Genomic DNA, 19,216 nt, shown 5'->3' with positions numbered 1-19,216 from the left:
GTATTGCTAGGAAGAAAAGGCATGACACCGCTTCCAAGGGACATAAAGTAGCCCAGGTGCTCTGGACACTCTAGTGACCAACACGCCCTGCAGGACCCCAGCACAAGAACCCACACGAGAACTGTGTGTGCCGCCTCACGTGGCTCCAGAAACTGAGGATGAGCGAGTGGGGCGGGCAGCGTCTGGCCCGGCCTCGCCGGCTGGGCTCCTGGAGCTCCTCCCGTGCCGCCTCCCTGCCTGTTTCCTGCTTCTGTCTCCGGCCCCGTGTTCTTCCTCTGCTTTCCCTAGCCACGCCCACTCCACAAAGCTACAGACGGAGTCGATCTCTCTCCTGCCCTCAGCAGGAGCCTCTGCCTCCCGAGGCACGGCCATCTTCCAGGTGTATCTGAGCTGGCACAGGTCCGTTCCACAGTGAAAACTAGGGACACCTGAGCCGCTGTCACCTGTCCCTGTCTGCACTCCTTTAGGGAGCTTTGCAAAGATACCCTCTGCCTGGGGCCCTGCTCACACCATGGTGGGCTTGGCAGCTCCGGAGGGGGCAAGGCCATCAGAGAGAAGTGGCTGCAGGGCTTGGCTGCCTCCCAGAGGAACAGGTGGGCTGGGGAGCAGAGAAGGAAGCCACTCTGAGTGCGCTCCTTGCTGACGCGTGTCTTGTTGCAGCACTGGCAGATTCCGCTGGGCCGCAGGTTCCGCTCCCTGAAGATGTGGTTTGTGTTCCGGCTCTACGGTGTCAGGGGGCTGCAGGCCTACATCCGCAAGGTGACTGCGTCCTCCTTCCCTGGAGCTGCAGAGGGCCTAGGGCACTGTGGGGAGGGATCTGCCCTAACATCTGGTTGTCAAGAGTGGGCTGACCCTGGCCCAGTGCCCCAATACGGACCTGGCTGTTTTGTGGTGAGGGGCTGCCGGGGTTGCTGCCTGCTGGTGACACTTCAGCCCACCGAAGAGAGTCAGAGTGACACGTCTGCACAGGGTGTCTGTCACCACTGTTGGCCAGCAGTCTGGGCAGTCAGCCCAGTGGGGAGAACACTGGCTACTGTCCTCCCAACCACGCTGACCAGGGCCCCAGGGCGGGAGGGATCTGTCAGAGGCATCCGCACAATGCTCCCAGCCAGCAGCACTGTCAGGGTCTGAGAACCCGCATGCAGGGAGCGTCAGTGATGGAGCGAGTGGGGAGTGTGCGAGGTCAGGCCAGAGGCATCCTCCCCAGCCGAGAACGCACAGGAGGGGAGTTCAGCTTCGTGGGGGAAGGCAGAGCATCCCGGAGCAGGCGTGCCCGTGTGCAGTCATGCCCGGAAGCTCCAGGACCACGGCGGTGACTTCGCTGCCTCTGGACGTGCTCCCAATGCTGCCTTAGGAGCTCCCTGCAGGGCAGTGCAGCCCACACGGCCAGCGCCTGGAGGGTGAGATCTGGCGCCCTCTGGTGGTAAGACGACAGCAGTGTGTTTGGCCTTCCTTCAGTTCCCACTAGGCCAGGTCCAGGATTGTGGCTGACAGCCTGCAGAGCACCTGCTGCACGGGGCCTGGAGTGTGCTCCCCAGGTATAGAAAGAGCAAGCCGTGCCCCCAGCCCCACCAAGGAGAGCCTGCACACCTAGAAGTTGGTGTGTTCAGTGAGGCACAGGCAGCGCCAATGCTGTGGGTGGATGTGGTTCCCACCTCTGAGTGGCCGACAGGTGGAACGGCAACCTCAGGACCCAGGCCTGGCTGTCTGAGCATCCCAGCTCTGCCAGGGCCTCCCCAGGGCAGTCTGGGCACGTCACCTGCCTCTCAGAACCTGTTTCCTTCCCTGCAAAACGGGTCCAGTCACAGTGTCTCCCACGTGGTGGGGATGACAGGGTGAGCAGGCAGCACGGCGCACACACAGGGAGCGGCTGGCGGATGTCAGCGATCGTCCTTTCTAGAACGTTCAAACGCCTCTGCAGCATGTCCGCAGTGATGTGAGACTGTCTGGGTGGGGCAAAACAGCCCCGTGCACAGAGACCACAGTGATGTGAGACTGTCTGGGTGGGGCAAAACAGCCCCGTGCACAGAGACCAGAGTGGTTGGGTTTGTGTGAACATGCTCGGGTTGAGAAACGCAAGGGGACAGACAGCAGGTGAGTGGAGGCCCCCACACTGAGCTGTGGTTGGGCAGCCAGGGAGCTGTGCCAGGGGCTGGCCTCTGGACTGGGAGCCCACGGGACACGCGGGCAGCTCCTCTTTCTCTCCCAAGCATGTCCAGCTGGCCCACGAGTTTGAGTCCTTGGTGCTCCAGGATCCCCGCTTTGAAATCTGCATGAAAGTCACGCTGGGACTCGTCTGTTTTCGGCTAAAGGTACGTTTGCACTCAGGCAGCCTTTTTTGGGTCGGGGGAGCATCTTCCACCCTCTCCCAGGAGACTGAGAGACAAGGCCTGCGGCCCCACTGCACTGACCCACCGGACTCCACGCCTTCCACAGACTGCTCTGTGAGCCAGGGCTGCTCAGCCTCCTCCACACACTCTCAGACGCTTCTTGCTTGCAAACCTTTCTTATCCCTAAAATCCACCCCATTTTCCCATCCCCAAAGCTCTGCCCCCACTTCTGCCACAGAACTTCCTGGGGGCTGGTCCAGGCTGCCCGTGACCCCACACACTGGCACCATCCTCACCATGACCCTAACACCCCCTCGGGAGGGTGAGGCTGACGCTGACCCAGCAGGTCCCTCAGGAGGGTGAGCACACTGGCTGAGCGGTACCTGCGAGAAGGGAGCTGGTCCCTGCAGCCTGGGTGTCGCCATTTCTGCCAGGATTCAGAACGGTGTTTGCCAGCAGGCTGGAAGCTAGGCAGCGCCCAGCCCCTGGCTACCGTCGAATGGATGGAGCTGGAGACACCTGGTGCTCTGAGCACGGCTGCGCTGGCTTTCGACTGGTCCACAGCCTCCGATCAGCTGCAGACCTCTTCCTGAGGAAGGCGGTGATGGGGGGAGCAGGAGCAGGCGGGCTGCGCTGCTTTCACAGCGCTGTCCAAGTGCACCACTGCCTCCCGGCTGCCCCTCACCTCAGTCCTGCGGCTTCGAGGTGAGGAGGAGAGCCGCTGTGGAACATCCGGAAACAGGAGAGCTGCAGTCCGCGGACACAGCTCGGGAGAGACCCGGGTCTCCACAGGGCCCGGAATGATGGGCCTGGGGGCCGCTGCAGGTGTGCAGAGGGACGCTAGGGCGTGGCACACGGCAGTGTGCCTGAGGCAGGGCCTCGAGCACCGGCGTCCTGAGGGCCATGGTGGGGTGTCAGTTCCGTCAGCGCCGACACTCGCCTGCCACCAGCAGCGTTTCTGTTCGTGTCGGGCTTCTGTATTTCATGTTAACAATTTTACTGAGATTCCATTCACTTCGTCGCTTAAAGGGCACGTCTGAACGCCCTGCAGCACGCACAGGGCTGTGGAGCCATCTCCCGACCCAAGCTCAGGCCTTCACTCCCGCAAAGAAACCGCACGCTTGGCAGCGGTCACTCTCCCCTCTGCCCCTCCACACGTCCGCTGTCCACCTCCACAGGCCGGCTTGGGCATTCGTGGGAAACGGCACACACGTGCCTTTCGGGGTCGGGTTGTCTCCCACAGCACCACCTCTGGCGTGGCTAAGGCTTTTGTTTGCTCGCATGCTGCGCAGGCGGCACCCAGCCGTGCCTTCCCCTCGTGGGCACTTTCCAGGCTCGCGTGAAGGCGGCCAGGCACTGCCCCCCTGCCGGTGTCTTCCTCCGCGCACCTGCGCGCTTCTCCGAGGAAACGCACCGTCAAACGGGTGCGTGTCTGCGCCACTCGTCGGACTTCCGGGCCCTGCCCTCTGCAGGCGGAGCGTCCAGGGGACCGCACAGCTCTGCTCCACGGGGGAGCAGACGTGGCCGAGGTGGCTCTGGACGCTGTCGCCCTCCGGTCTCGCCGCCAGTCCTTCCTCGGCCTCAGCTTGCTTGCTTGGTCTGTTGGGGGGTCGTCCCTCTCGGCCCATCCTCTGGCTCCCCGCCTCCACTGCGAGGGCCTCTCTCGCCCAATCCACTCGAACAGGGCAAGCCTTTCTTGTAACTTTCCGATCACACGACGTCAGCTGCGCGCTCCTGCGTCCCGGTAGAACTCTATCCCCCGGCACCATCGCTCCCTGCTTCTCTCTCTGGTACAGGAGCAGGCCTGTCCACACCGGGTAGTGTTCTGAGGTGCCAGTGGCCCCTTCCTGGGGGCGTGGGCCCGCCGCTGCAGACTCCCGCGGTTCCCGGAAGCGCCTGGTGTTTGTCTACCGTGGGGGCCCTTGGCACGCGGCCGCCTCCGTCTCTCTGAACACCGGCAGCTCGCTAGAGCCCGGAGAGCTGTCCGGTGGGCTGGTGGCGGCGTTCGGCCCGTGTCCGCCCTTCGTTGCCGCTGGTGACCTGGTACCGGAGGCGCACGTCACGCGGCGCCTTCCCCGTCTGCCGCCTGACGCGGCCTCTCTCTCAACCCCGCAGGGCTCCAACCAGGTGAACGAAGCGCTCCTCCAAAGGATAAACGACGCCAAGAAGATCCACCTGGTGCCCTGCCACCTCCGAGACAAGTTCGTGCTGCGTCTCGCCATCTGCTCGCGCACCACGGAGTCTGCGCATGTGCGGCTGGCCTGGGCGCACATCCGGGAACTGGCGGGCGCCGTGCTGGAAGCCGAGCGCGCTGCCGGTGAGTGACGGCGGCCGCGTGCCTGCCTCACGTGACCACCTCACGTGACCGCGGTCGCGCTGCCACCCAATGCCCTGGGGAGGAACCGCCTCCGTGTAACGTGAGGGACGCAAACCACGTCTGGAGAAGTGGAAGGGGCGAGACGTAACAGTCATGAAGCTTCGATTTCTACTTCACTTCTAAGACGTGTTTATTCGAAAGGCAGAGTTAGACACAGAGCCATCTTCTATCCGCTGGTCACTCCCTAAGTGGCCCTAACAGGCCTGGGCCGAGCTGAAGCAGGGAGCCAGGAGCTCCCTCGGGGTCTCCCACGTGGGTCCAGGGACCCAAGCACGTGGGCCACCTTCCTCCGCTTTGCCCAGGCCTTTAGCAGGGCGCTGGACCTCAGTGGGGCTGGCAGGGCTCCAGCCGGCACCGTATGGGATGCCACTGTCCCAGGTGTCACCTGCTAGGCCACCACTTTTTTAATTTGAGACAGAGACAGAGCTCAGAGCTCCCGTCTCCTGGTGCACATCCCAAATGCCTGCAACACTTGGGGGGCTGGGGCCAGGAGCTGGGAACTCAACCCAGGTCTCGTCTCTCTCCCACACGCAAGACCAAGTGCTCCCAGGGTCCGCTTTGCTGTAGACCACACTGCGATGCAGAGCACAGAACTGTGGCAGGCCGGCGGGCACTCCAGTGACGCTGCCTGCCGCCCACACCTGTGCGAACCTAAGGAACAAGCCTCACCCCCTCAGCCCATCCCTGTAGCCCACATGACCCTGTGAGACCCAGCTCAGATCCGCTCGAAACCAAGGCCCGTTTCTCCGCAGTCTTCGTTCCCGTGGCGTGAACTTGCCACAGACCCAAAATGCAGACATGGGGCAGCCTTCGAAAGACACAGGGCATACAGCAGTCAGTCACGAGGAAAGCACCTTACTCTGATTAATTAGAACGATGGAAACGTCCACACCTTGGCTTCATTCGTGTTTATCTGAGGCCATCATTGCATGCGTGCGTAGTTCCCAGAGAAGGCAGGCGCTGTCCCTGTTTTGCAGTGGGTAGGAAATTAGAGATTCCAGTTGACATGCATAAAAATGTCACTGGAGAAACCAGACTGGCAACAAACCTCCTTTCCTTGTTCCAACTTTTTTACATCACACTGCTGCCTCCTACCATGCAGAAGTAGCCTACCCCTTTTCTATACTCAATTAAGGTGCATGCAAAATTCTGTTTTTGAATGTAGCCATATATTTACCCTATTTCTTTTTCCTGTAGAGACCAAAAGTTGAAGTGTGTCTGAAAACCAGAATGAGAAGAAAAAAATAAACGTAATCCCGACTGCATGAACCAGATCCCGTGTGGGTCACCTCCTTCCCCAGCTACCCAGAGCTTCGTGATGTCTGCTCTCTGTCCCATCCATGAGGAGATATCATTTGCTGTGTGAAGTTGATCCTGGTGGCTACAGCTTCTATTCACTATTTGTGATTTTGATGTCCTTGAAGCCATTGGTTGTGGCAAGAAAAGCTATTTCCCAGGACAGTGTGCTCACGTGACCCGAGTTTGGGCCTGTGATCTCTAGATTGCCTGCAGTCCTGTGCCTAAATGCTTAATAAACAGCTACAGTGCAATGACTGGATCTTCTTGTGCTGTGTTGTGTCCAAATGGTTCTTGTGTTGCAGACTTGCCACCTACGACAGACAGGGGAAGGGAAGGCTCCTGGGATATTTCTAATGGCATTCATTTGTGCACCATTTGTTTGAGTGTCTGGTATCTGTCAGGCAGTATTTTCAATGCATTAACATACACATTTTGCTTAGTTTCTAAGGAAATACATCTGGAATCAAGTGACACCCAGATCCAAGCAATGAGACCAAGTTCTCCTGCTGTGATGGGAGATCTGACTTTCTGGGCCTTGGTCACCTAGACTGCCCTATGGTGTCATGGCCAATAAACAACTGGAGTGTTCCCATGGATTCCAGTGAGGATGTGGCATTTTTTCCAACAACATCACTCCCTGTATTAGCTCCTTGCCTCTGTAATGCAATCCCCAAGGCAGCCGCTTTACAGGGGAAAAGCTTGATTTTGGCCCAGGGCTCGACTGGTTCAGCCTCTGGTGAAAGAGTTCTCGTTGGCAGAGCTGTGAAGTGGTGCAAGACATCACACAGCAACAAGACAGGATGTGCTTGTCCACATCGGTGTCTACGTGGTCTCTTAGGAAGCCACCAAGATCTCATCATGGGGGCTCCACACCAAGGACCCAATCCAATCACCACCCAAAGGCTCTGTCTTCAAACACCATAACTGGATGACGTTTCCAGCCTCTTAGTGCCATTAACCTAAGACCTTGGGGACCAAACACCACCCAACGATAGGAATAGGAGGTTGTATTTCCTTCTGGTTTATTTAACAAAAACGTAACTACGGCATTGTTCTGTGATAGTCTTAAATTTTCATTTAATTCTTACTTTGCAGAGACTACTGCTGGCAAGGGAGCTAGGTGGTGCTGTGATGGCCCCTGGTATCTTCTGAGTAAGCACCTCAACCCTGCTGTTGAAAAAGAACCAGCTAGATCTGAATGCAAATAGCAGTTGATAGAAGGGATGTAACTTGTGATCCTATTACTCCTCCTCCGTACAGTCCTGCAAACAGCAACAATCCCTGAAACCAGAGAATCCTGTTCAGGCTGACACATTCCAACCCCAGAAGGTGCCTGGAGAAAAAGAGGAGGAGAAGGGGCTGTCACCAGCTGGTCCCTTCCTAAGGGCAGAGTCCAAAGGGAATCAAGAGGGAAGACTAAGGGAAGGCGGCTTTGAATAACAAACTCCACACTGCTATGGGGATAAGGGTCCCCGAATTATGCCCTGGGGACCGAGACCCCCAGCTAGACTTAAACTAGCTCCTTGCCGTCCCACGTGTGATAATACAACCAGGAGATGTAGACACAGGTGGACAGAAAAGCAGGATTCACTGAAAGACAAGAAGACAGTACACAAGCACACCTGAGTGCAGGCATCCAGAGAGAACTGCCCCACCCAGGCCGGCTCCTCCTCATGTATGAGGGGAGGTTCCAGGGCAGGCCTGAGGAGCATCTGAAGGAGGCAGGCTTTGGGTGAGGCCGCAGGAAGGCATCAGGCCGTCTGGTGCCTGAGTGGAAGTGAGGCTCAGCTGCCCAAGAGGTGTGCTGAGTCTAACCAGGCACAGGTGATGGGATCTGGGCTACACACAGGGGTTAGGTGTGGCTGTCCTTAGCTTAGTTCCTCACTGACTTCCTGCCCAACTCATACCAGTACCTGTGGCCCGGACTGGGAATCCAGCAGAGGTGGCAGATTAGAAACTGATATTTATCACAGGGAGCCTATATTTAAGGAAACCTATGGAGAATGGCTAAAGGTTTTTTTGATCTTTTACTGCTTTTCTGAATTACATAAATCCCAGATGTAAAACATTTGGATTTTTTTTTTTTTTGCTTTTTTTGCTTTTGTTACTGTGTTTCTTGTCAAAATCTATTTTCTCAGCACCTCTGTGTTACCTGTCAGGACCTACCCTTGTAATAAACAGAAGGCAAGAAAGTACTGTGAGAAGAAGCTTGTCAATCACAAATAAAATCAAGCTTGTTGGGAATAGAGAATATTACATTTATGTGGGAATAATTACGATTGCAATTGGGATAAACCATTCAAGCAGCTGAGCATGCATTTACAAAAGGGTGGCCACACTGAAGGAGTCAAGTCACAAGGGGGTGGTGGCACTCACATCACTTGCTCATCGGGAGTTGTGATTGGCACTGACAAGAGTCAGTCTATCTCCTCAGAAGGAACTGAGGGTGGTAATTCAGGGAAGCAGGGGTGTATGAGAGAAATCACAGGGACACCACATGGAGTGGCACTCACGTGCCTCACCAGGAATAAAACCTGTGTTGTCACAACTTTCCAGATAGAAAGCTCAGAGACACTTAGGGGTCTATTCCTAAATACGGAACTCCGTACTTGACCTACTCCGGCCTTGCAGGTGCGTCTGTTGCACCTCGCCCCTTCTAGCATTCTGTGCGGACCAAGCCTTGCAGCAGTGCCACCACCACTGCCTGCTGCCCGGGTCTGCAGTCCCATGTGAGCTGCCCTAGGGAACACATATTCCCATATGGAACTTCCTTTCTGCTTAGTTGGGTAGGGGATGCTCCACCTCACCTACATGCAGGCACAGGGCTTTTACAAATGGTTTACAGTGAGCTGTCCCTCAGCCCAGGCCTCAGCACCTGCAGTGGGTGTGCCTGCAGCCTGGTTCGCGAGTGCAGCTGCTGGTGCAGTCTCCACTCTAAGTATCTTTAGCCAATGCCACTCCACTTTTTCTTCCTGACAAAGAACTTGCATAAACAGGGGAAAACTGGAACTCCCATCTTGGAGAAACTTGGGTGGAGGTTCTCAAAGCAGAGATGTGTATTAGGAGGTTGAGGAAAGAGAAAAAAGGAGGAAAGGAAGTGTGGGGAGCAAACCGGACTAGACTGAGTTACTGGAATTAAGACTTATTGTATGCATCTGCTCTCCCACAATATGGCGCTGGGAGAGAAGTAAACAGCTTCCGCACAGCTGCCTCCAGTTCAACTAATAAACTGTAGGACTTGCTCCTGATTGGAGGAGAGCAGCGTACTCGGCGTGTGGGCAGCCGAGTTAGGATTGGCGGAGGAGGACTATAAAGGAGGAGAGAGACGGCATTCACCAGGAACATCTAAGGGGAACATCTGAAGGAATACCTGTGCAGCCCCCGAGAGAGCCGGCCGGCGTGTGCCGCTCCCCTGCGGAAGTGGGGAATGTGGCCAGGGGGAACTGCCCTTCCACGGAGGTGGAAGGGATAGTAGCCAACCCGGGAAGAACCAGCAGCAAACCCGGGGAGGGCCGAGCAGACGAAAGAACAGTGCAGGGTCCTGTGTCGTTCCTCCATGAAGAGGGGGAGCGACAAGGAAGTGGGCTGAATTCCAGGGGACCCACGGGTCCCAAAGTGTTCAAGGTCCAATCCAGACTCCACCCCTCCTAAGGGAGGTGTCCACAGGTGTCGTGAGAGGGAGTCAAGTCCCATGAGAATCTGGATGGGCCACCCAGTGAGAGGACTTGGCCAGTCTGCAAACATCACATTGACTTCAGTTTCAAAGGCTGCCCTGCAGCTCCAAACAGCAAGTGACATTCGGAGAGACAGGGTTGCTTGGTTTGTTTCAGTGGGAAGAAAAACAAAGACCAGCCCGGGAGCAGGTGCAGTGGACTTCCTGCAGGGCACCGAAGGTGAACACGGGGAAAACCGAAGGCTGGGAACAGGTTAAGAAAATTCTTCCACGGGACAAAGTGAACCGCAAACAAGGCTCCCTCGAAGCTATCCTCTACACCTGAGACGCCAGTATGTCATGAAAACGAGACAGTCTGTCTGAAAGTAGAAAAATCCCCAGCAAGGTGGGTTCCCTTTCAGTCCTCAGCCCTGCACCGGGCAGCTCCCGCGGGGCAGGCTCCGAGCTGAGGGCGCCTCAAACATCAGCTGCTCTACTGCCCGACATCCCTGGAGGCCTCTGAGCAGTGGGGCTGGACCTAAACCCTGGAGAGCCCGGCTCAGTCGCTGCAGCACCCTGGCCCGATGTTGTGAGGACACTGGGCTCGCTCACTCCCAGGGCTGCTGAATGAAGTCCATGACCCTAGAGCCTTCAACAGCAGAAATGGATCCCATCACGGTCCCAGAGGGCAGAGCCGAATAACGGGGTTGGCAGGGACAACTCGGAGTCTGGGAACACCACCCTCCTCTGCTGTGCCGGCACAGGGTCCTCGTCCCCCCTTTAGGTCCCCCTCACCCAGAGTGATGTCATCTTAGCTCCATCACATCAGCCAGGACCCTGCTTCGGAATAAGGCCACAGCACAGGTGGGGGTGGGGTGGTCAGGACTCCCACATACCTGTCTGGGGGACACACGTGAACCCCGCTGGCAGGGTGGTCCTTGAGGGAAGCGACCACGCAGACAGCCCTGCCCACCCGGCTTGCCCCACGTGAGGCGCCAGAAATCCTGCAAACCTGCAGTTTGGGACTGAGCTCCCGCACAAGGCCCTGACACAGAGACCAGACCCACAGGCACTCACGTCACGCGCCACAAGACCACCCGGGGGGGGGGGGGTCCTCAACCAGAACCGCTGTTCTGCGAGCGGTCAGCACGAACCCGCGGCCCCGGGCCGGTACCAGGAAGCGTCCTCTGAAGAGGGGCCGGAGGCAGCCCGAGGCTGACCCATCGGCTCTCCCTCCTCGCCAGGCGCGCAGCTGGGCCCCTAGCTCCGTGCTGCGGCGGGGGACTTCCGCGTCCAAGCACCAGATCGCTCACCAACTTCGTCTCCCACGCACCAGCTCTGCCGAGGGGCTCTGCGCCACCGCGGCGGGCGCCAGGCCTGCCCGCCCCACCCAGCCACCCTCGGCCTTGTCCGCCAGGTGGACCGGACGCGGCTCTGGCGTTCACCCTTCCTCGCTACCGCCCGAACCCGGCCGCGCGCTCCGCCCTCTAAAGGCACGGAGCCGGCCTCCCCACGGCCCGCGGAGGCGCACGGAACCCGGGCCAGGCAGGCCCCGCGGCGGGGACGCCACAGACCCTCCGCCCTCACGGGCGCGCCCCAGCCGCCCCGGCGGCCCCGCCCCGCCCCGCCGCGCCGCGACGCACGCACGCACGCACGCACGCACGCTCGGCGCAGGCCCGGGCGTCCCAGGGCGCAGGCGCACGCCGGGCCCCGCGCTTTTCGGAAGCGGTTGGCGTTCGCAGGCGGGCGGCTGCAGGTGGGCAGTGGCGGCCGGAGCCGGGCGGATGCCCGGGTGAGCGGGGCGGGCTCGGCGTCCGTGGGTCAGCCGGGGCGTCCGTGGGTCAGCCGGGGCCGGCGGGGTCCGGTCTGGCGGCGGTCGTGCCCTCGGCGCCCCGCTCTGCATCCTCCGTGTGAGGGGCGCTGTGAGGGGGCGACTGGAGCCGGCGGGGCGCGGGGCGCGGGGCGCGGGGCGCGGGGCGCGGGGCGCGGGGCGCGGGGCGCGGGGCGCGGGGCGCGGGGCGCGGGGCGCGGGGCGCGGGGCGCGGGGCAGGGAGGGAGGCGGCTCCGGCGCGCCTGAGCAGGGACGTGCGGGGCTCCCGGCGGGGCGAGCGTCACTAAGCCCACGCCGGAAATGCGCTGAAATCTGAAGATTCGGGTGTGGCTCCGGGTCGTAAGTAGGAAACAAGACCCCGTGAATCTGCCCCACGCGCGGCAGTCCGTAAGATGCTGAATAAAATCTCCTTCAGGTTGATGCGCGAATGAGACGCGCGTGGATTTCGCGTTCGGCTGTGCCCCGAAGCTGCGTGGCCCACCCAGGCTTTCGGACGAGGGATGCCGGCGTCGGAGCCGCGGTCGGCTGGACCCGGTGACCCGCGGTGAGAAGGCTGGTGCCTCGCGAGGAATGCGCAGTGAGCCGAGAACCAGTGCTCTGCGGATGAACAGACCCTGTCGGGGTCACGTGCGCACCTGCTACAGGTACTAGCTGATGTCCAGGGGGTCACGTGTGCACCTGCTACAGGTACTAGCCGATGTCCAGGGGGTCACGTGTGCACCTGCTACATGTACTAGCCGATGTCCAGGGGGTCACGTGTGCACCTGCTACAGGTACTAGCCGATGTCCAGGGGGTCACGTGCGCACCTGCTACAGGTACTAGCTGATGTCCAGGGGGTCACGTGTGCATCTGCTACAGGTACCAGCTGATGTCCAGGGGGGTCACGTGCGCACCTGCTACAGGTACTCGCTGATGTCCAGGGGGTCACGTGCGCACCTGCTGCAGGTACCAGCTGATGTCCAGGGGGTCACGTGCGCACCTGCTACAGGTACTTGCTGATGTCCAGGGGGTCACGTGCGCACCTGCTACAGGTACTCGCTGATGTCCAGGGGGTCACCTGCGCACCTGCTGCAGGTACCAGCTGATGTCCAGGGGGTCACGTGCGCACCTGCTACAGGTACCAGCTGATGTCCAGGGGGTCACGTGCGCACCTGCTACAGGTACTCGCTGATGTCCAGGGGGTCACGTGCGCACCTGCTATATGTACTAGCTGATGTCCAGGGGGTCACGTGCGCACCTGCTACAGGTACCAGCCGATGTCCAGGGGGTCACGTGCGCACCTGCTACAGGTACTCGCTGATGTCCAGGGGGTCACGTGCGCACCTGCTATATGTACTAGCTGATGTCCAGGGGGTCACGTGCGCACCTGCTACAGGTACTCGCTGATGTCCAGGGGGTCACGTGCGCACCTGCTGCAGGTACTCACCGATGTTGGGAGGTGTGTCCGGGCCCTGCCGGCAGGCCATGGAGTGCTGTGCACACGGGCGCCGGGTCCTGGGCTCTGGCCTGTCCCGTTCTGTCTCTGAGAGCCGGGTCTGCGAGGGGCCCTGGCCGCGTTTAACGGCGGCTATCCCAGTGCGTACGTTGCTGCAGGTACTGAAAGTGCAAATACAGTAGAAGGCAGTTCTGCTCGCAGAAGCCAGTTGTCTGCTTGGGAAGACACTTAGTACATTCTTAATCAGAACGTTTTCAAATCCAGGGTTAAAATGCAGTGCCTGTTTGCTGCTGACTCTCCATGATTGTTAGGTCTGAGAAAGGCTAAATCGGCTTGATAATGGTTGTAGGACCAGGGCTGTGCTGATCCGTGATGGGCAAGCAGTTTTGGTTATCGGTGTCCATATTTGTGGATAATTGAATTGAAAGGAAGGACTGAGGCTTGGGAGAGGAATATTGACAGAGACGGTGAGAGGGAAGGTAGCAAAGGGGGCTTTCTGGGAACAGTGACAACCCCTGGGCCGCTGGAGAATCGCAGGACTGTGGGTGACGGAGCACAGTGGAGCCGTGGGGAGGAGAGGGTGAGTAATGACTCTGAAGGTTTAGGCTAAGTGTTTTTGGTGTCTGACTTCAGTATTGCATAAAAGACATTAAAATAAGAGTTGGGGTAATGTTTGTTGTGGAATTCCAAAACCTGGGCCACCTGCCCCGTGTGCAGCCAGCTGGTCACTGAGTCAGAGCAGTGGGAGAAGTGGGTATTGATTTGCAAAGATCAGAGCAAGGCGTCAGGAGCTCTCTTGCTGAATTCCCAGATTCCCTGAGGAGTTAAGAGGAGATCTGGTAGATTGAAGTTGCGGTTGAGAGGTGTGAGTGCAGCCGCTCTGCAGGTCTCTGGTTTGGCACAGGGCTCATAGCCCTCCTGTGATTGGTCAGTGATATGGTATTCTCTGGGGAATTTTGATGATGACTCAGTATGTAGTCTGGGGGCTACCTGCAGATGTAGGTCTTTGTTCAGGGCCTGGGACTCCTGGAAAACCCCTCCAGACAAGACTTTACCTGTAGAGAAGATAAATGACCCTCATGAGTTTTGTGATTGGGACTTCAAGGTAATCTGTACAATTTCCTAATTTAGTGAGTTACTTTAGTAAGAGATGGAGAAGCTGGGCAAGGAAGCTTTAAGCTGGGGGAGGCAGTGTCGGGGACTGTGCCGAGTAGGACTTGGTAATGTCTGTGTCTGTATCAGAAACCGCGTACTGGGGCTTGATTTCAGCGTAGTGGGAAGGAGGGGGAACTGCTTTTCCAAAGGCGTCACTTCTATTCTTAACTGAAGTTTATAGCTTTAAGTACAATCTCAATGGGTCTTAAATTTTCTTATTTTCTTTGAACAAAGATTGATGAGTGCTAGTCTGCAATATGACAGATTCTTTGCAGGGCATTATGGGAGATAAAATGCTGTGTTACAGCTGTTAGTGTCTCTTGCACTAAAAGAACTTGCTGATTATGAACCTGTGCTTACAGGTAATTTGAAAGATGAAACAAAGAATTTGAATGTTTTGTTTCTATTTTATTTTGTATTCCTGGAAAATGGACGTTTTCTTACAAATTTGCTTAGAGTTGTGTCCATTCCTCACATCCCTCAACATGATGCATTTACCCACAGTTTTATTAAAATACAACTTCGTGTGAGGAAGCTTATGAAAACAACTTGAAAGAAACCTAGAAAGCAGACTACTTAGCTTGTTTTATATTTCGTTAATTGGAACAGTGTTGCTTGCATGAATTTGGGAAGTTGTGAGAGATTTGGCCCATCCTGTCACAAGTGCGTGTTTGTGAGTGATCGTTGAAGACGTCTCATGTATCACAGCCCATCTGTGTTCTGTTTAGCTCAGTCTGTGACTTTTGGTGGTGCCATCAAGGAACATTGCATACTCGGTGAAGTGCACAGTGCCTGGAGTGGAACTGCTTGGCTTTGACTTCTGGCACCATTCGCAACTGGCTGTAAGTTCCTAAACTCTTGCCTTCATTTGTGCAACAGCCATAATAATACTTGTTTTCACATTAATTTCATATTTATCACTTGACTGGATACTCAACAATAGTTCTTCCATTTTACAGATAAGAAAACAAGCTTCAGTTACAGTAAAGAGGCTTACTTAAACCACTCATCTGCTTTCTTTTAAGACATCAAAGTGAAGTTCTTGAACTGGTTTGGTTTGTGTAACAGTGGTTCTATTATTCTTTCATATCGCCTCTCTTTTGCTGATTAAGTTTAAATCATTTTCGTGTAAGCCATCTGAATTCAAACAATTCATAAAAGTCATTATTAATATAATGAAGACTTTATATCAGAATATCTTTGTGTCTTGAATACTTGAAATCTGTGGTTAATTAGATATTTGCCTTATTATCTGTCCTTTTAAATTTATCCTTTGTTTTTAAAAAGATTTATTTATTTATTTGAAAAGCAGAGTTACAGAGAGGCGGAGGCAGAGAGAAAGAGAGAGTGGTCTTCTATTTTCTGGTTCGATTGCTTCTCAGCCTTTTGGCTAAGATCAAATGTAGTATCTATTTTCTGGTTCACTCCTCAAATGACCACAACGGCTGGAGCTGGGCCGATCCAAAGCCAGAAGCTTCTTCTGGGTCTCCCACGTGGATGCTAAGGGCCCAAGCACTGGGTCCATCTTCTGCTGCTCTTCCAGGCACATTAGCAGGGAGCTGGATTAGAAGTGTACCAGCCTTGGGGCCGGCGCTGTGGCACAGCAGGTTAAAGCCCTGGCCTGAGGCACCAGCATCCCATGTTGGCACCAGTTCTAGTCCCGGCTGCTCCTCTTCCAATCCAGCTCTCTGCTATGGCCTGAGAAAACAGTGGAAGATGGCCCAAGTCCTTGGGCACCTGAACCCACGTGGGAGACCCGAAGGAAGCTTCTGGCTCCTGGTGCAGCTCCAGCCCTTGCAGCCATCTGGGGAATGAACCAGCAGATGGAAGACCTCTCTATCTCTGCCTCTCTCTGTAACTCTGTCTTTCAAATAAATAAAATAAATCTTTAAAAAAAAGAAAAAAAGTGTATCAGAGAGGGCTCCAACTGGTACCCATATGGGATGCCAGGGCTTTATACCATTGCAGTACCTCTAGCCCCTAAATTTATCTTATGTGTTAAAAGTCAAGGGTACTGGCCTTCATATTAGCAGAGATTTTAAAAAACTATGTTTAAAGTGTTATGTCTTTGTTTTCTTCTTGGCCCTGATTTTTTTCTTGTTTCCCATTTGTTGTAGAACTATAAAATGCAGACCTCCAGCACTAGGTCTGTACATCTGAGTGAGTGGCAAAAGAATTATTTTGCGATTACATCTGGCACGTGTACATCTGAACAGAAGGCTGATGCCTACCGCGCACAGATCTTACGCATTCAGTATGCCTGGGCAAACTCTGAGATCTCCCAGGTCTGTGCCACCAGACTGTTCAAAAGGTATGCAGAGAAATATTCTGCAATTATTGATTCTGACAATATTAAAACTGGCTTGAATAACTATGCAGCAAGCATTTTAGCTTTGGCAAGATCTCAACAAACTGACAGTGACAAGTGGCAGTCTGGATTGTCAATAAATAATGTTTTCAAAATGAGCAGTGTACAGAAGATGATGCAAGCTGGCAAAAAATCCAAAGACTGTCTCTTAGAACCTGCGGAAGCCTCAGTAGTAATCCACAAGGGGAACCCCGTCTTAGAGCTTCCCAAATTCAGTGTTTCTGGAGGTTCTAGAGAGGGTGACCTGCTGCCTAACTCAGTGCACGATGTGGACAGGGTGCGGGACAGCCCAGAGAGCAGCCTCCTGAGGTGTCCTCCAAGTGGCCAGCCACCCGCTGTGACCAGTACCCCCGATACCTGCCCCACACTCTCAGCACCATCGGGTGAGTCGGCCACTGCCAGATTCCACACCACACCATTATTCGGAAATGTCAAAAAGGAAAACCACAGCTCTCCGAGAGCCAGTGTAGGACTAGGTGTGTTCTCATCCGATCAGTCTTGTTTTCCCTCTGGCTGTGAGAACCCACGGAAAAGGAAGGCTTTTTATGGTTCTGGCTTCATTGATGCACTTTCCAACCCAATACCAAACAGGACTTTGAGTAGAATGGAAGAAAATGGCCAAAGGGAAGAGAGCAGCCTGCCCACCTTTAAAACTGCCAAAGAACAACTGTGGGTAGATCAGCAAAAGAAGTGTCACCAGCCCCAGCGGGCGTCAGGGTCCTCATACGGTGGCGTTAAGAAGTCTCTAGGAGCTGGTCGATCCCGAGGAATATTTGGGAAGTTTGTTCCTCCTGTACCTAAGCAAGATGGGGGAGAGCAGAGTGGAGGAATGCAGTGTAATAAGCCTTGCGGGGCAGGGCCCACGGAACCCACACAGCCTGTTGATGAGCGTCTGAAGAATTTGGAGCCGAAGATGATTGAACTTATTATGAATGAGATTCTGGACCACGGGCCTCCAGTGAGTTGGGAAGATATTGCAGGAGTAGAATTTGCCAAGGCCACCATCAAGGAGATAGTTGTGTGGCCCATGCTGAGGCCAGACATCTTCACTGGGCTACGGGGACCCCCTAAAGGGATTCTGCTCTTTGGGCCTCCTGGCACAGGCAAAACTCTGATTGGCAAGTGCATCGCTAGTCAGTCTGGAGCAACGTTCTTCAGCATCTCTGCGTCGTCCTTGACTTCTAAATGGGTGGGTGAGGGGGAGAAAATGGTCCGCGCGTTGTTTGCTGTTGCGAGGTGTCAGCAGCCAGCTGTGATATTTATTGACGAAATTGATTCCCTGTTATCTCAGCGGGGGGACGGAGAGCATGAGTCTTCTAGAAGGATAAAAACCGAATTTTTGGTCCAGTTAGACGGAGCAACCACATCTTCTGAAGACCGCATTTTAGTGGTGGGAGCCACAAACCGGCCACAAGAGATCGATGAGGCTGCCCGCCGACGGTTAGTGAAGAGGCTCTACATCCCCCTCCCAGAAGCCTCGGCCAGGAGACAGATCATCGCTAATCTGATGTCCAGGGAGCAGTGTTGCCTCAGTGAGGGAGAAACGGAGCGGATCGTGCAGCAGTCTGAGGGGTTCTCCGGCGCGGACGTGACCCAGCTCTGCAGAGAAGCTTCCCTGGGCCCCATCCGCAGCTTGCAGGCGGCCGACATCACCACTATCACACCCGACCAAGTTCGACAAATAGCTTATGTTGACTTCGAAAATGCTTTTAAAACTGTGCGGCCTAGTGTGTCTGCGAAAGATTTGGAGACTTACGAAAACTGGAACAGAACTTTTGGTTGTGGAAAGTAAATGAGTCACTTGAAATTAAAAAACAGCATCATTATATTACATTCATCTTCATTTTTTAGCACAGGAAATGGAATGTGTTCATTGTATTTTTTAGGATATGTTCTGAATTCTGTACCTCAAACAGGAATAGTGAAACAGCATTGCTTATTGGTATTTAAGTAGATTTAAGATCGTACTGGCTGCTAGAGTGGATGTGTCAGTTTTTACCTTGTTCTGCTGACTTGTAACATTGTTTATGCTTTTCTTCCCTTATCAGGGCTAATGATGAAAACATGTTTCAGAAATAGCCAAGTACCATCTAGAGTCAGAGACATATCTACACAATGAGAGGGGAGTGTTGTATTTTTTGGGGGGGAAATAGTGTTTAAAATATTGTTAAACACTATTTTATTGCTACTTCACAGCCTATAAAATTGTACTCATTCAAAAGAGTATTTTCAGATTTTTATAATGGATCATTTTGTTCCTTGTAAAAATATTAGAAAATAGAAATAATAAAAATCACTGTATTCCTGCTGCTTTGGGGGTTGTCTGGTTAGTGCTTTAGCACAGGTTCTTCCAGATACACAGGAGTGGGCCTGCCATGCATTCACTCGTGGAGCCTGCACTTTAAAGTTGCTTTCCATGGTCGCTTAAATGTCTGTGACACCTTCTCACACATTGCCCAAGGTTCCATTGTGTAGATGGATTTTAATTTATTTACTCCTCTGTTAGAGGACAGGGCATTAGGTCAAACAAAAATATGTTAAATGCCATTTAATGAGCCTTTTTATAAAATGTGTAAGTTTTTCAGAAAAAAAATCTTGGGCTTAGTACTAGGCACATTTTTACACCTTTTGTCCTCTAGAAAAGTAGTACCCGTGTAGACTTTCCATCTGCCCTGAACGAAAGGGATCACATAACTGTTCCATGATAGCACTGACTGGACAGTTCTGGGTCTGGTTGGCATTCTTTTATTCTTTTTGAACCGATTCAT

General features: G+C 54.8%; 2 protein-coding genes across 4 annotated transcripts in view; both read left to right on the top strand.

Moving 5' to 3' along the window:
* The window catches only part of DDC (dopa decarboxylase), a 42,652-nt gene extending 36,387 nt beyond the window's left edge, over positions 1 to 6,265 (top strand). Inside the window, exons 12-15 of the mRNA XM_017337637.3 lie at positions 661 to 759; positions 2,211 to 2,312; positions 4,446 to 4,647; positions 5,905 to 6,265. Coding sequence (XP_017193126.3) covers positions 661 to 759; positions 2,211 to 2,312; positions 4,446 to 4,647; positions 5,905 to 5,918 — 417 coding nt within the window. The 3' untranslated portion in view covers positions 5,919 to 6,265. The remainder of the gene's footprint in view (positions 1 to 660; positions 760 to 2,210; positions 2,313 to 4,445; positions 4,648 to 5,904) is intronic.
* A 5,042-nt stretch (positions 6,266 to 11,307) lies between these two features.
* On the top strand, positions 11,308 to 18,758 carry FIGNL1 (fidgetin like 1). Of its 3 annotated transcripts, none has more exons than XM_008248428.4 (4): positions 11,308 to 11,414; positions 11,905 to 12,133; positions 14,809 to 14,922; positions 16,198 to 18,758. In XM_008248428.4, the coding sequence occupies exon 4, from the start codon at positions 16,207 to 16,209 to the stop codon at positions 18,238 to 18,240; it is 2,034 nt and encodes a 677-aa protein (XP_008246650.2). In that variant the 5' UTR covers positions 11,308 to 11,414; positions 11,905 to 12,133; positions 14,809 to 14,922; positions 16,198 to 16,206; the 3' UTR covers positions 18,241 to 18,758. The 3 variants fall into 3 exon arrangements, 2 of the variants coding, with proteins under 2 accessions (XP_008246650.2, XP_069915569.1); XR_011383004.1 differs by having other exon boundaries at positions 11,345 to 11,450; XM_070059468.1 differs by lacking the exons at positions 11,308 to 11,414; positions 11,905 to 12,133 and adding an exon at positions 12,755 to 12,865.
* Positions 18,759 to 19,216: the final 458 nt, after the last annotated feature.

Source organism: Oryctolagus cuniculus, chromosome 16 (assembly GCF_964237555.1).
Source record: "Oryctolagus cuniculus chromosome 16, mOryCun1.1, whole genome shotgun sequence".
In the NCBI taxonomy this organism is placed as follows: domain Eukaryota; kingdom Metazoa; phylum Chordata; class Mammalia; order Lagomorpha; family Leporidae; genus Oryctolagus; species Oryctolagus cuniculus.
This window is presented reverse-complemented; position numbering and strand designations above follow the sequence as displayed.

Excerpts from the sequence above, each read along its gene's own strand:
- FIGNL1 (XM_008248428.4), top strand. The coding sequence starts at position 16,207 with ATGCAGACCTCCAGCACTAGGTCTGTACATCTGAGTGAGTGGCAAAAG.